Here is a 17396-nt window from a genome sequence, read left to right on the forward strand (position 1 = left end):
GCTAGAACACAAAAATTCAGAAATACGAATTTATTCCGTCACAATGAAATGCAGGCTATCGAATGAAGTTTATTGTGTGGTGAATGGTGTTACGGAGCGCCTCCACCTGGGCTGCATGCAAGGTGTTTGAAAGAGGCTTGTGTGTCGTCAAAGCAGTGCGGAACAGTTCCTTAAAGTGCACTGAGCAATTAAGGAAGATTTCAGCTCAGTAATCTTATTAATCCGCAAATATGTCTTCGTTGGATAACCCGTGGCAAAGTTTTGGTGTTTGCTTCCGTAATGACGTTTCACGTTACTATCGTTGTAATTATCGAGCGAATCTTGACATATAAGGCACAGTCGCTTACCTCTATTATCACTGAATGCAAACTTTTCCTTTCAATCTGTTTTAAATCTGTGTTTTTTTCTGTTCGTAATTAGTTTTCTTGCGATTATCACTCAACGACATTTTCTTGGCCAAACTCAACAGTTGCTAGCATTTACAATACAAATGGAAGAGCCATATCTAACATTGTTAGTCCGAAAATGATCGTCACCTGCGCTACCTGATACTATCATAGTCAATAAGCGAGACACCAAGAAAAGTAGTTACTACAATATTGCTTCATCTTGAAAATATGTCGACCTGTGTTATATGTCTGGTGAGTAAACAATCTATTATAGCCCACCTTGAACTCGAACCGACGCATACTATAGATTTTTACTAAATTACAAGTACAAGTAGCGATTTTCAAGACATATCCAAACTATTTCAAGTGGCAGTACAAAGTGAAGATTTAAAGAGTACGCAAATAGGTAATTCCCAAAAGAAATTGCTGGGTGCATCTTTACGACTAACACGAAATGATGCCACTACAAATTGGTGTAATTTTCGAGAATTGATTCAGTTACGGTGATGCCGTGGCTATTTCATCCAGTCGTTGTGACAATTTCATTCGTAAACATGTCCTGAAACTACTGTAGAAGTGCTCGTCTCCTAAACGATGACAGCCAAGAACAAGCACGTACACCTGCTAAACATAAATCATACTTTGCGTTAGGTTTTAAATACACGCTCGAATCAGGTACATTAAAAAAATCACGCGAGAATATATATATATATATTTATGCATATAGTCAACTTGAACCGATTCCAGCATTGGATGTCTTCATTAGAAGTTGTGCTTGTAGTTTGATATCTGAACAGAGACAAAGTAATGAAGTCGATATTCCATATTTGTTTAATAATCTGTCTGTGCGTTTTGGTGGATGCGTACCGACAAAATGTTTTGGAATTCTGCTCTACAGTTATCACTGAAGACAGAGGGCATCAAAGGGAACGATGTACCCAATGTACAGGGACACCAGGAAAGCGAGGCCCGATCGGTTTGCAGGGCAGCAAAGGCAGTAAAGGAGAGAAAGGCGACTTATCAGATGGGTCAGAAATACAGAGGCAACTTGAAGAATGGAAAAGTAAATTGATAAGTAGAATTACTGGTAGTCTATCTCTATAGAGATCGAGATCGTCTTTATGCATATCCCATGTGCGGACTTGCGACAACCGGTCAATATTAATTGCTCACTGCTTTATGAACCGCACGTCGACTTGACGGAATTTTTACGACCCTGCCGCAATTCTACACCATAAAGACAATAATTTGCAAACTGGAAGCGGATCCAAGTAACCCACGCTGTAGTGTTGGAAATTAAATCGTAAGTGGCGTAGTGGCGAAACATTATACTTCGTCAGTCCTCCCAAAAAACGTTGGTCCAGCGATTTCCAAGACATGTCAAAACAACTTCAAGTGGAAGTAGAAAATGAAGATTTGAAGAAAGTAGACTAGGTCAAGACGTCGCAAAAACTTTCGAAATTACTGGGTGTATATGCAGGACTTACACAAAATGATATGCTACAAATTGGTGTAATTATCGAAATCAGTTGTCAGGGGCTATTTTACTTAAACACTTTCACTCGTAAACGTGATGAAAACACGGTAGGTCGTGGGCTCGATCCCCGGCCGGGTCAGACCAAAGACTCGAAAACTGGTATCCGCAGCTAGATGCTAGTATCCATCAATAGCATGGAGGAAAAAAACGGGGGTGCAGACTAGTAGGCTTTACGGTCGTATCGTATCTCCGTCGTCAAAGCATCTCGATAGTGCAGGCGAAAAAGAATATCATCTCTTTCTCGCTCTATCTCGATCCCAAATGGAAATTTCTGGGTTTCTATCACACTAAAATCGAATGTCTTTTTATAGGTATTGTGCAACGGGCTCTTCGAGTGATTCCATCAGTTGCACGTGAGTATATAGTAGACATAAGAGGTCCAATCAGCGTCCGGTAATATGCATAACAGCAGAGTTAATGCTGTGAAATCGACTGGGGCAAGCCAGGAAAAATATAGAATCAGTTATCCAACTCTAGAAACTTAAGTCCTGAAGGTAGCAGACAGTAGAAAAGTAATAAAATATAATAGAAAATCAATACCGTACTCACTTAAATAACTGTCAAAGTTGACGTTCTTACCAACTTACAATAGTTATTGGAGTATAATGGAATAATATTACAGAGAGATTAAGTATATGCATAGGCCTGCCAAAATGCTAACTGCATAAACATATTCCTAGTCCAGTTTTGCCTAATGGGATTGAAAAGTGGATCGATACCAGACTCATCTATGACTTCATCTAGTAATCACGATCATAGACACGCGGCAAAGTGGGCTCGTCTCGACTCTTCAGCTATACCATCAACCAGCGTCGGGGCCTGGTGCTCGCGCATATGTACGTATTAACAAATTACACATGTCACAGAATATCTAATTATAGTTAATATTTTAGTGTCTAATAGCGAATGGATACAAGTCGACCTGGGAACACCTCGCCTGATTGCAGCTGTGGTCATCCAAGGCCGGCCATCGCATCCTCATTGGGTCATTTCATACAAAGTGGCTTGCGGAGATGTCGAGGCTCATTTATCGCTTATAGCTGAGGGGCAATCGGACAAAGTTCGTATGCGAAATGCTGTTATGATTCCATTAGAAACACTTGACAGGAGGGGTTAGAATGAAAACTGGCCAAGAGCCGATGGAATAAAAATTTGCCATATGACATGCCAAATCTAATTCAAATAGAACGATAAACCGGAAGATTTGAAACTGGCCCCACAATATCTAGTAAGGAGTTTCAGAATCATGTTTCCGCCAGAGTTTGCTGAGTGTCGATTACGACGAATTCGCCCATAAATGTAGTAAACCCGTTTAAAAGCAACTTTCTATACTTCATAAAATTTAAAGTAAGATAATAGTTACTGATTTGAGCTCAAAACTGTAGGTTAGGTATAGGTGAAATTAGTTTAGATACCCTCGTTGTTCACGCAGCCTACACGCCTATACCCGGATAAAGAAAACGTTCTTCAAAGCGGACCAGGTCATGTGGAAAAATGAATGATATTGTTTTCGACCACCGTATCCATCGTTCTGAAACTCGATTAGGTCTATGTTATGACATGCTCTTATCAGTTCCCTATCTACGCAAGAAATGCCGTACAAAACCTAGAGAGAACGTGTTCCTTCATGAAGCCCGGAAGGTACGCAATCAAAATGTATATTTTGTAGCCTGACGTAATAGCCACGTCATTCGAAAGTTCATGCATAACAAATGGGCAAACTCCGACAAGATGCTGTGACGTTTGAAAGTCTCACATCAATAAATGTCGAAATTTGTCTCTTCGCATTAATTTCACCCACCAGGCAATAACCAGCATTCTCGTGCAAACGGGTTCCTATAGCGAATAAGCTGTTGCATCATCAGATTACGCCATATTTGTTCACTTTTTAAGGTATTTCGGGGAAACGCTGATCAGCATACGAAAGTCGTCGGATGGTTTCCAGAACCAAAGACTTGTCGATATGTTCGGCTGTATCCGCAGACATGGCATGATCACATTTGCCTTCGCATGGATATCATAAAAGCTGATGATTGCCTGTGAATAACGCAAATGTTTTTTTGCATTGTCTCATTTGTAAAGTTGTATACTGTTTCTTGAGTCTTGAAATAAAATCTGCCGATTGCATTGTATTCCCCTAAATTTAAAAAGCTGTAATATCCATTATGTTATGTATTGATACTACGCCTACATGGTGCGACTTGCATATTCATGAAAAATCAAGATTGTTTATTTACTTGGACTATAGTATCCGCAGTATCAGGAATGTCTACAGACCTAGAACTAGTATCATATCAATTCGTTTCAACTATCCGAGGTTTCGTATTCTATTCCCAATTTTGGCGGATAATTATAGACGGAGGGTATACTGTGTGTAGCCTATTGCACAAATTGGTTTGAGTTCATGATAATATTTATCAGACATTGGTTTATCTGGAATACACCGTCGGAGACCGTTGGGATGCTTTAGTGTAGGTGTGTGCAGCGAGCGGGTGGGAATATGATACAAGGGTATTTTGAGGCCAACCGGAACACATGGCGGCATAAAGTTTTGGCCAATATCCAGATTGGAAAATGGCGGTGCTAACAAGATCTACGGCGATAAAACCTTGGCCAAGAATGACCGTCTCTGTGTAGTCAACACCTTGGATAATGATATGCTGTCCGGTCGTTGAAGTGCTCGGCATCGGCACAGTTCCATCCTTGCAATATGAGTAGTTGAGTACTGAACAGACAGTACGGAACCCGCAGAAGGAATTATTTATAACTGCCCTGCACGTTCGCTGTTTCATACATGGATGCCCGTAGAACGTAGCATACTAATATTTAGAATGCATTCTTTTTGATGTACGAGGCCTGTGTCGCGAGATTCAACTCAGATTTGGGTCGCGGCCTGCTGAAAAGTTTAAAAACCACTGGTTTATGTGAACTCGATTCGAGAGTTCAATTGCAAATTTCTAGCCCTCTGTAGTGTCACCTTCCCGTAAGTTTTACGAGTGTTACGTAAACCATCAGGAAAGAAACAACACGAGAACAATACGCATATTGTTAGTATGTGATAGAATGCATCAATTTATAATCAACCTATAGGTCAATCCTACAGCAAATGTCGAAACGCATCTGCGTGCGATCATTAAAGATCCACCAACAAATGCTCAAAGAGTGAGCCGAAGTTTGCCCACCCCTGCACTATAGTATACGCAGAGGTGGTCAGTAACGAAGTACTTCTACTTTTTTGAAGTACTCAAGTAGTGTTCCACTACTTGGGTACTTACTCAAGTAGATCTGATTTCCCGTTACTTCTACTTTTTCGCTATTTTCAGTTTGCCAAGTAGAAAGATAGCCTGAGGAATTTCGGGGCTGTTTTAACGGAATATCAACATTTAATTTTCAAAAAAGTTGAGTGAAGACCAGAATTTTCGTCGCACTTCGCGCACAGTAGGCTAATATGATTTCACGCACGTATCGGTGAATATAATTTAGGTAGCGGGTTGCGGGGTTCCGTTCACACCGCATTGTCGCCCATACGAAATATTTCATCACAGTAAATACGATCCATCATAGCGTTTGAAACTAGCATTTCGCAATCTAGCATTTACCTATTAATATCGTAATCTGGCAGCCCATGGCGTGTCCTAATCTGGGAAAGTGGAGTCTGACCGTGCGCATTATGTGTTTTGAACGGATGAAATTGATGGAGCCCATACGATACTTCTTACCACCTCTTTATTTCCAAGAAGTGTGGAGAGACAACGGTAATGGATATTGTCATACGACAGGAACTTTGCAAAGACATAACTCTAATTCGGATTTCAGCGATAAAACAGTAATTTCTTCGCAATTCCGTTAAGCGAGAGAGGGATACTCGCCTCATCTGCGTATGTGAAGATCTGAGAGATATAACGCTGTAAAGAAGCGATAACTTTAACGACTGATCAAGTGCGACATTATTGTATCATTTATGTCCGGCGATTTTGTCCACAATACACCGTCACACGTTAATAAATTCTGTGCGGTTCGCATACACATTAAAAGTCAACTAGCGTGAGAGCAATGCTCGTAAATGCGACTGATGATCGGAACCTTGACTCACGATTATGAGGCTTCATGACACTTAGGGGTGATGTGGTATTTTCATAACCATTTATCAGTCGTTCATGATCGCCGCTTAGTCTCAGATTAGTGGCCGTGAACGTACCAACGCGCGCTGAGCCGTATATTTCCTCCGTCACTTCGGTTGACGCAGGTCCGTTCTCATATGAAGACTGGACTGCTGTTTTTGTGGTAGCCTATGCTCAGTGAATAAAAATGCATCTGTGTACGAAATCATGAAAACAATTACACATATGGGCCGTAACCAAGTTTAAAATTTCACGCTGTGACGTAACCGCGGTATCGAGCTGCACCTTCGCAAAATTTCAGAGATATTACCGTATGTAGTTCTCATTACGGCGGTTAGATTTAATTTAATTCTGTTCTTGATTTAGATCAGTGGTTCCCAAACTGGTCGATTTGGAGAGACGACAATGAAAAAAGCTGTTGAAGTAAAAGTATTATACAGGCGAAACTACCTGAGTAAGTCGATATAGCCTTCTTGAATATTACGGAAAAATAGAAGGATGAGGCTTAGATGACCTCTAGTCTTTATGGGCGATAAAGATATGCTATTCTGGATAAGGGGGCGATTGGTCAAACAAGTTTTGGAACCACTGATTTAGATTATAAGCTCTGTTTGACAGTCCCCGCCATTGGTCTAGCTAGGGGGTGGGAGAGTTTCTTTATGTGGATAACAATTTTACTAGCACAAGTCGTTGGTGAGGGGTTCTGTAGACGGCAGATTACTATTGCAAAGCAGGCCTCTCCGTTGTTTATACAATATGGCTGTTGGTTTCTATTATGGATGGTGTGAACCAGACATGGGGTGATTACTTCATGAATGTAATCGATTGCGATTACGATTACTTCTGAATCACGCGATTACGATTACGATTACAGCAAAATCAGGAAGTAGTCGATTACGATTACATTGGAAAAGTAATCACGATTACTCACGATTACATTCATTTTGCATCGTAGTAGCTATATTGGAAGACAATACATGGATTACGCTGAATAGGCCTAATGATATAACAACTGTCTGCACAAAAGATGGGACATTTCCTTGTTACATCATAATGTACCATTGCCCATTTGATAGAGGACGGTTTATCGCACACAACGTTTTGCATTCTTGCCAGGTCCATAACTGCCGCACCCCAAATTCCCCAATAGGGTGGGGAGCGTGGTTGGAGGGTACTCAAAAGTATTTCGTAAACCAACATAAATTATAAGAGTATTTTCGATAGATTTCATTAACTTGGAAATTCTCTTTGAGCTTTGCGATTTAACTGTCTCTAGATAGCTTGATTTCAAAATGCATACTTCTCCCCCTCATGAAATAAAGCTTGTATAATTCATAGTAATAGGCATTTAGGTGCCAGTCAATACCGCTCCTCGACACATCAAAAGACATGTGCAGTTTCGGCCAACATGAGACTCCACGAAGTGTGCGACTAAAGAAAGACATTGGCCGAAACTTAGGGTATGTGTCCATTGTCAATAGCCGCGCTGGGTGGGTGTGACTAACAGTCTATTCCTTTCAATATGAGCCCACGATGCAAATGCCATCCGGCCACCCACAGAGCATTAGACATGACAATTTGTGTGTGCGTCTCACGCAAGTTTTTCTTTTATTCTGCTATGTTCGGGCCACTATAATCAATATCTTTTGGCTATATAACAGACCGGAGGTCACGAATTAACAACATACAATAAAGTAATTATTCCAAGATACCAGATGTTATAATTATGAATTACGCGCCCCCTGCTCTTCAGGTAAATCTGGCCATCGGGCGCTGAGATATGATTAAAAACGCAATATAATGCAATTACCAATACTATTGACAACTTCAAAATTGACTACTCTATGGGGGCCCAAGACCAATGTTTGGATGGGTGAAACTTTTGCTGTTTTGATCCTGATTCTAGCTACAACCCACGCTAACATGGTATATAAGCCGATGGCTATGGCGGCAGGTCCGAATGTTCAATAAAGAATTGTGAAATAGCGATTGGCGCCCGTTTTGAGTAAAATAATATGAGAATACGAGAAAGTGAACATAAAATTCTGCCTTCAACTTAATGAAGATAATGTATTGCAAGCTGCCATTACGAAAACGGCAAAACAACGGCTAGGTTATGATATATATCAGCAGCTGTTGATTTTAATGCTTCGTTGTGGAAACCGTAATGTTTTATTTGACGAGTACAAAATTTCAAACCTTTGTCTGGTGTACGTTCGTACCATATAGGCCTACTGCTCGCCAAGCAGCACGGTGGAACTGAATTTAACTACAGAATTAGAACTATTACATTCTATAGTTTAACTAAGCAGAACCAAACATCAATACAAAAGTTGCTATTTTAACCTAGGCAGAGGGGTGATTAATTATCCTGTTGCGAGGTAGTGGTGTCTAAAATGTATTGATAACCCGATATACAACACGGTGGGTTTTTTTACAATCACACTAATGTACATCCAATATCTATTTACTATGTGTGGACGCTTCTTACGCAAAGACGAGCAAAGCTAATAGGCTACCTCTGACGTAATAATGACCAGTGGCATTTGAAAATCAGACGTTTACGCTCTCAATAACGGGTATAATATCTCTTCCTTGTTCACGAGTATTCAGTTTATGTCACAGTCCTTGTACAAATAAAAAGTAATCGTTCTTTCACAAAGAAATCGATTAAATATGGGAAGTAGTCGATTACGATTACGATTTCTTCGGGATTTTTTCGAATGTAATCGATTGCGATGACGATTACTTGAAAATGCTGTAATCGTCGTAATCGATTACGATTACTAATCGCGATTACCCCATGTCTGGTGTGAACGTGAGGTTTAGGTTCACGTTCTGTGTGTGAACCTTAGAAATTTTGAGGTTCACGTTCACAAACGAACGTTGGCAGGTTCTGTTCAGTGAACCTTTTTCATATATTACAATTTTCCGAAAATCGCAGCGACATATAATAGCAATGGAAATTGATCTCCGCCAGCATTTAAATGTTATGACTAATCGCGTGACCGGGATAATGCTGTTCCAATGTGTTGTTCATCGTAGCGAGGCGTTACAGAATAATCAAAATACGTCATTTGCGTCGGCGGTACATGGTGTACACCGACTATTACTTCTGTGTCATTTTATCAGAATAGAGATTATTTTTTTCGAGGGTTGATGAGAAACTAATGTGTCACGTTTTTTCGGTAATTTGAAAGACAACAAGAGAACAAGATCGCAATTCAACAGTGCATCCACAAGCGTAAAATACCGATGTGTCCTTTATCGTTATTGCTAGATGTACAAATGTATATGATTCCAATGCTATGCGGATACTACAACAGATAGGGCTCGCTAGTTGCTGCTGTTAGATATAGATTAAAATTATTTCAAATTCTTTACAGAACAACGCATAGATAACTGACCTCGAATCGTTTCTGTATGGTAGCCTAAATATCCCCTGTCGCATGTAAGCATCAATTGCAATGCGACTGTGGCATCGTATCTCTAACACCTTCTGTGTTTTCCTCCGCGCGTAACAATTCTGACAAATAGTCACCTGGAAAAATATATGTAATCAATATACGGAGCCTACGATAGATATTGAATATCGTAGGCCCCGCAATATATATATATAAAGCCATGCAAACCATACTGTCGAAGCCGAGATATATTTCAGTTACTATGGATGAATTGAATAGGGGGGTATGACCAACGAATCGACCTCTTTGTGCAAATTCTGACTGCTAAATTCCGACCCACCGATCAAGGATAATCCGAGAATTCTCATCGAAAAACTCACATAACTCCGCTTCTACTGGTCGGAATTGACTCAAATTTGTTTTGCAACGTCTTTGAAGACTGCTCAACAATTTCATGGGGTTGGCAGAAAAATTTGGAAAATTTTTTTTTCAATTTTCCATAATAAATTAAAAATTTTAATTGGATCTGCGGGGTCCTATACTTGTTAGAATCGAATCAAATTTGGTGTGCAGCGTTTTTTAGGGTAACCTGACAATTTAATCAGTGAATGGCTTGAATCCGGGAAAAAAAGTTATTTCTGAACAGCCCTACTGCACGTGAACATCGGTTAAATTGGAACCCAGCCTTGTCTTGTTTATGTTCATGGTCGAAAATGTTTGCTCGCAAATGTATGCAGACCCTAACAAAACAAGTATAGTTCCATGACCACTTTTCTCAGGTTGGCAAACTTGGATTCATGCTGTGACGCATAAGATTTGCTAATGCCTTCAGATAAGAATTTCACTTCCACGGTAGAAACTCTCTGCGGGCCGCTCAAAATCCCTCCGCGACCCGGATCCGGCCCGCGGGCCGTATGTTGCTCGCCCTTGACGTAGGGGAAGGCGGACCATATATGCCTATTGAATTCAAAGCATGCACAATGCACATCTGCCAACGGCGTTGCGCAGTAGGGCCTACCCCAAAGTTCCTATGAGTTGAATACCCTTCAGGCGGAATTCAAATAACGGATATTCGGTTATAAGAAGGCCTGCATAAATTAATAATTGGGTGATCCGTGAGCTTTTTGTTCGTGAATTTCGCTAAATGTGTCTTTAAAACAGTGGTACCCAACCTTATGGTTGATTTGAAAATGTTCCGCTATCCGCCTGGTACAATGATTAAAACGTTCGCGACTTTCGCCCAGACATACGCAAGGTCTATTTGGGAAGCTGGGTAGACAGAACCGTCGAGGCGCCCCAAAAAAGGCAAAGTACATCGATAATCCAAAACTATAGCCCATTATACAGGAACTCGTAAATCATATTTGCAATAACACATATTGCTCAATATGGACGCAGACATACATTAGATCAGGGGTCGGCAACCTTTTGCTAGTCGCGGGCCAAATTTCGGGTGTACAACTTTTTGGCGGGTCGGAATTTTTCTTAGCACTATATTTTACGCTCACTTCGGTATATTATCCTACATTGCTGCAATCTCAATCATACCAATCAGAAGACCCATGTATTTACACTTCAACAACACAGAATAAATGTGACAATTGACGCAGCTTGCTTTGTGAAAGGTTTTCAACTTCTGGTAACAAGTCAGATGAATCAAGAATCAGACCCTATTCAAAATGGACGTCCGAAATACGTGATCTTAGCTTGCTCTTCGTGAATTTCATTGTTCAAAACTACTGTTAACATGCGTACGTGCTTCCAAAAGTCGATGCAATTTCTTTTGCATTGTTGGTCAAGCTGGGATAAAGACCCATTTTAAGAACGTACTCTTTGTCAAAGTCATGCAGCCATATGCTCTTTGTATGAAATTTGTCATTCAATTCTACTGCATCGCATTTCCATTTGAAATTTTCAGGAAATGGTATTGGCGTCCACATTAAACGGAGTACCGAATAGTCAGAATTCATTTTGTAGAGAAGGAATGTCGGAAAAGCGGGTGAATATTCAGTAGTTAAATTTCGTATCACAGTTACAAATGTATAGTTTGTACTAGATTTTCTCTCCTCCTGTATAGGAAAGTGAGCATAATTTTCTTTGTACTGTTGGCATTTCCAGAGTCACAGATTTGTTTTGAATGGGCCTCAACATCTCATTATAACGCAGAGCGAGTGATTGTAGATGTTGTAGTTGTGTTTTATCTGACTCCAGAAGGTTGCGTTTACAATTCGCTGCGTGTTCCTTTGCGTTCGACGACCGGCAATCCGCGCCGTGGATTGGCTCGTTGGCTGACGTATACCACGAAGCCTGTCTATTGCACAGTTGCACACGTATTCGATGGATCACACTGACGAATATATTTTGTTTCTGTCTCCACGACTTGTAACTTTATTGAATCAATGTACTACGACGTAACAGTACTTCTGAATTTGTCAATCGAATAGAATGAAATGAATATCTCTACGTGGTATTACCTACGCATATCTCTCACAGCCACGAGAGAGAGTACATGCACAAAACATAGTACGATTTCATATTTTGTTATATGCGTTCACACGACAAAATATACGACTCACAAAGGTCTTATCGGGTTTTCACTTGAAGGAATTAAGTAAGGTTTACCAACTCCTTATTGAATATTATTAAAATGGCGTTATACCAATATATTTCGCAGGGTTGTAACCAAGTCGCATGGTTCCGAGTCACGAGTCAATCTTACTTTTGTGGTTTTGACTCGAGTCAAGTCGAGTCATTTTCAATTCATCACCGACTCGAGTCCGAGTCCAAGTCACCGTTTAAAGGGTCAAGTCCGAGTCATAGTGTTATGACTCGAGTCCGAGTCCGAGTCACAGTATTGAAGTCATGTTCATCCCATGTTTTCAATCCTGCTTGGGTGATATCGAACTCATTGCTTGCCAAACATGCTTACTTTGTCCCCATCAGAGTCTTGGCACATGTTTATTTAGGTAGATTACGGACAGTTCCTGGCCTCATTTACCGATGCTACAGATAGACGAGACAGGCCGCCAATATGATTACTTTACTAATCTTAGAAATTAAAATCAAATATCTGTCTTATCAGTCTGATACATCACAAATACAAGCATTCAGTTTTTATTACGAGCACATCGACGACAGCTCACAAATAGCTGTTTGAGAACCAATAAATTCAAGTCTACATACTATCTGATAGAGAATCTACGAATTCACGTCTACACATAAGGTGATAGAGAATCAACAGATGCATGTTTATGTAGAGGTATTTACACCAGGCCAGCATGCTGTAAAAGCGTGCATGCAGTTATGTGCAGTGACAAAAGAACAGATACCTTTGGATATTACTAAAGGTTTTCCCAATTGCATTACTGACTACATCGCAGTTACAGCATGGAGAAATAATTGTACAATGCGGCTGTTAAAATACATTTTTCCAATTTTCCGGCTACTTCTTAAAATTGTTAGATTGCCTAAAAAAACTCAAATTTGGCTCAATTCCAACCGGTAGAAAGCAATGCTATGAGAGAAAATTTTGGATTAATTACGAATAGAGATTTTCGAATTTTACCGGTTACCTCATGATATTGTTAGATTGTGTGAAAATATGATTCATAGCAAATTTGGCTCAATTCTAACTAGAAGAAGCAAAGTTATTAGAGTAGGATATTTTAGATATGAAAAAATAGTCGGCTTACCACTAGTATGTAATTATATTAGATGAAAGAATTTCTCACTAAAAATACTCCACTAATTTTCGAATCCAAAATTTTCTCCTCCCATATCATTGATTAATACTTTTTAAAAATTTAACCAGATTCAGTGTTCTTTTAATGCAAGATAACAATTTTATCAAGTAGCCACCAAGTAGAATAAAAAAGAAGTAATTTTGAACAGCCCTATTGTACAAACATCACACACATTCATTATTACTCACGTGCACAATGCACATACCTAACAAAACGTCAAATGGACGGAGGGTACTGTGTGTTTTCACAGACGGCAGATCAAATCAATGATGAGTTACACTTCAAAAATACCAAAGTGGAGAGGAGATCCTCAGATATATTAAACCGGCATGGCCTTAGAATATAAATCCACATCTACTGAATACACTTTCCACTGGTGCACTAGATGCAGGAATTGAAAAGCATTTTTGAACCCCACTGAAGAGCATTGGATACCCATTATTTCTAGTCGCCCAAAATGCAAATAATCATCGCCTTCAAATCTACACATGAGCGTATCAGTCTCTTCCAAGTAGCCTACTTGACCATCTGAGTCATTACATTGGCTCTAATGGAACTTTGCTTTGATTGTTTGCTTGTATAATTCAAAAGTCTTGAGTACTTTGATTGCGGAGTATTTATGACCTCTTCATCACTGGATGATTTTGTACAATGCATTGCTACTATGTACCATTGTGTGTTGTTTTTACGGCGGCCTATCTGATATCAGACGAGTGCAATGAAAGCATTGGTGACAAATAGCGATGTCGGCAGAATTCGTCTAGCTACTACGATTCGCAAATTTCTTCGTCTTCGAGTCATATAAAATAAGTCAAGTCAATGACTTGGGTCGAGTCATGAATAATGACTCGAGTACAAGTCGAGTCAATCCAAATATTGACTCGAGTCGAGTCGAGTCATTTTCCCATTTCAAGAAAATGACTCGAGTCAAGTCGAGTCACAAAAAAAAACGTGACTCGAGTCTGACTCGAGTCGAGTCATGACTCGAGTCATTACAACCCTGATATTTCGTTAAATCATGTATTTAGTAGTTTTCCCCCTGAAGTTGCAAATTCAATTTGTTCAGATGGGACGTTAAATGTACCAGGAAAGCAAGATGAGGTACCCATTTTCGATTACAAGATTATGAGTCGGCGATATTTGCGTTTTCGAGGAAAGTTGCTATGTCATTTCTCAGTTCATAGCTGTAAGCATAGCTGCTCGACTTGATGCGCGAAAATGACAGATATAGGCCCACATGACATCGCCATATTGATTCTCTGCTTCTAGTAATATCTGGCGTAACTGATTCAGTTATTGAGATAAAAATCATATTAACAGTTTTCACCATTGTGGCCAAAACACTATTTAGGTTTGTTGTCTTGGCACACAATGCCTTCTGGAAAATTAAACTATAGATAGGCTAACTAACATACGGAGGCTAGTTATCTATAATTGAACAGTTTGAGATTCCGTCATTGCGACTGAGATGTTCCAAGCGTTTTTGAAGCAAAGGAAGGACATCTTTGTCACACCCCATTAGTGTGGTAAACTCTTTAAAAAAAAGTATGAAACACCTTCGGTTGCGAAATACACCCGATTGATAAGCACTGATCCAGTCTAGTCTATCTCCATCTCCTACTTCAACCACCTTCGTTTTATGGCGTAACAATAGACTAATACGATGTAGGCCGCATTTTTTTCGTGCAGTGCTGCACTGCAGATTGAAACTCATTATGAAACCGCGGGCCGCATTCTCGTGATAACTAAACATTATGTAGCGGGCCACGATTTCGCTTGGCGGGCCGTAGGTTGCCGACCCTTGCATTAGATGATACATATATTCAACTTTGCGGAACCTCAGATAGTTCCATACAAACGATTATTATCACTTATTGAATAATTTATGCATGAATTGTGATGTTCTTATGTCAGTCAAGGTCATTAAGACAACATTGGGGCCTGTTGAAGCTTGTTATATCTGTGACTTCACTGACCATATCGAGAACACATAGAATCAGATAACTAGGGCTGGGCACATTGATTCGAGTACTCGAATCTGAATCTAGTCTTAATTTTAATGATTCTATAGTCGAGAAGTAAAAGACGATTTTTCGAGTACTGAAATTATACGCTTCTCGCAACTCAAAATTAATTTACTAACGAGAAATATAGTTTCGATACTTTTTCCACTGAGGAAGTCTTGAAACCTCTATTGGCCGTGTCGCAGCATACAAGACATAGTACAAAGCTAAGAATGTTACTGGAAAACACATTTCCCAAGTCATCATCACCCCACAACGTTGTCAAGAAGTGCAATGAAATCGGTATGGTCGAAAAAATACCAAACTATCTTCAATATGACGGATAATAGGCATTCTGTTCTTTGTGGTGTCATAATTTGAACATATTTCTACTTCAGTGGTCGTGAACCTATGGCTCGCGAGCCATATATAGCTCATTTGATATGTCTCTTTGAGAAGCTATGTCTCTTTGAGAAATATTTAATTTTGTACTTAATTTATGAATATTGCAGCTATTTGTTGCTAAAGTTTAATGACGGCGAGAATAATTATTCTCGTGTCAGCACAAACATGTCTTTGAGAGATCAGACAGTGGGGTATCCTAGAGGGTAGTGATCGGGAACCTATGGCTTGCGAGCCATATCTGGCTCTTTTGGGAAATATTTAATTTTGTACTTAATTTATGAATATTGCAGCTATTTGTTGCTAAAGTTTAATGACGGCGAGAATAATTATTCTCGTGTCAGCACAAACATGTCTTTGAGAGATCAGACAGTGGGGTATCCTATAGGGTAGTGATCGGGAACCTATGGCTTGCGAGCCATATCTGGCTCTTTTGGGTAAAAATATGATTGTTTGCCGAATGTCTATTTTTGTACTGAATTGATCAATATTGCGGCAACTAGGCCTCAGCCCCAGTGTCCAGAGAAATCGAATGGTGAAGTGGTGATATAAAAATGATGAACGAAATCCCAGCGCCCTCGTTTACAATCTCTTACCTTCCCACCACGAATACGCAGCGCTAACGACGCATCACGATTAAAGCAAGGAGAATATCGAAATATTCCAACTTAGCCTATATCGTCGTCAGATACTATATTTTAGCGGTTTAATAACCGAATTCAATTGTCCAATCATCGAATTTTGTCAATTTCATTGCTTGCGAATAACGGTGTTGCTAGAATATAGCCCATAAATGATCCGTGATATAATATATATTACTATTTTGCATGGAGGTTGATAATAAAGCATTTCAGTGAAACAAAGTCGTGGGCTCGGAGTTAACATTTTGGATCATTTGACTGATCTTGCCCCCTAGCGATCAAGAATTTTTTAATCCGGCCCGCGACCCGAGTTGAGTTGGACATCCCTTGGACACCTCTTTTCAAAATCCTCAAATTTATGTTGCTGTCCCGGCGACCAATATCCCTCGCGAATTGGATATACTCGACTCGAAATCTCGGTTGATTGACCAAAGAAAATATAGCAGACATGGCGACGTCCATAGGACAACGCAATTTTCAAATACGCAATGTCTTCCTGATCTACGGTGCGAAATAAACTGCCGTGGACGTTATACATTCACAATTACAAACAACGTCATAGCTATCCACGTTCTTATTGATTGGTAGGTAGCTCTCTCTGATACCGGCGATAAAATGTAGGCGAGTGGCGCAACGTTATGTGTTACCACCGAATACTTTGAGAATTGAGAAGTCGACCGGTATTTAGATTTTCAGAATCGTTACGGTTACATTCGATTAATATCAGTTATAATGAATTGTGTTACCAATGGTGAGACTTGGCCCGTCTGTGCCTTACCTCTCGTTTCGTGCTTCATTTTCGAACATTACATATGTAAATTGTGTGATTTTGGGAGGAAAATCTTCAAAATCTTGTCATTAATGAACTGAACATCGATAGAAAATGTCAATAATAATTAAACGTTTCACAGTTTTCGTTCACTCATCCTGATGACAGGTGAGGCACTGCCTCACTTGCCTCCCCTGACCCGACGTCACTTATGTATCACAGCTTAGAGTAGGTATGGATATTGGATATATAGGCCTACTGCTGTAGTCACCACGCGTTTGGCTCCACCTGCGCATGTGATCATGGGTTCCCACAGTTAAAGGAGCATAGCGACGAACATACGTTCTCGTAACACCATTTTCAAGCTCAAGCTTAAATAAGGCAACT

General features: G+C 39.9%; 1 protein-coding gene and 1 long non-coding RNA gene across 2 annotated transcripts; one reads left to right on the top strand and one right to left on the bottom strand.

Annotated features, from left to right (window-relative positions):
* Window positions 1-859: 859 nt before the first annotated feature.
* Window positions 860-9601, bottom strand: LOC145444815 (uncharacterized). Its single transcript, XR_013916801.1, has 2 exons — window positions 9455-9601; window positions 860-1178 (listed from the first exon to the last, which is right to left on the bottom strand). It is a non-coding gene; the product is annotated as an uncharacterized LOC145444815 (long non-coding RNA).
* LOC145444814 (lactadherin-like) lies at window positions 1160-4320 on the top strand. Its single transcript, XM_080322831.1, has 5 exons — window positions 1160-1452; window positions 2238-2279; window positions 2607-2762; window positions 2820-2986; window positions 3820-4320. Exons 1-5 carry the CDS (start codon window positions 1197-1199, stop codon window positions 3967-3969), a joined length of 771 nt encoding a protein of 256 aa, XP_080178957.1. The 5' UTR covers window positions 1160-1196; the 3' UTR covers window positions 3970-4320.
* Window positions 9602-17396: the final 7795 nt, after the last annotated feature.

Source organism: Botryllus schlosseri, chromosome 8, assembly GCF_051294905.1.
Source record: "Botryllus schlosseri isolate E-star chromosome 8, Bs_hap1, whole genome shotgun sequence".
Lineage (NCBI taxonomy): Eukaryota > Metazoa > Chordata > Ascidiacea > Stolidobranchia > Styelidae > Botryllus > Botryllus schlosseri.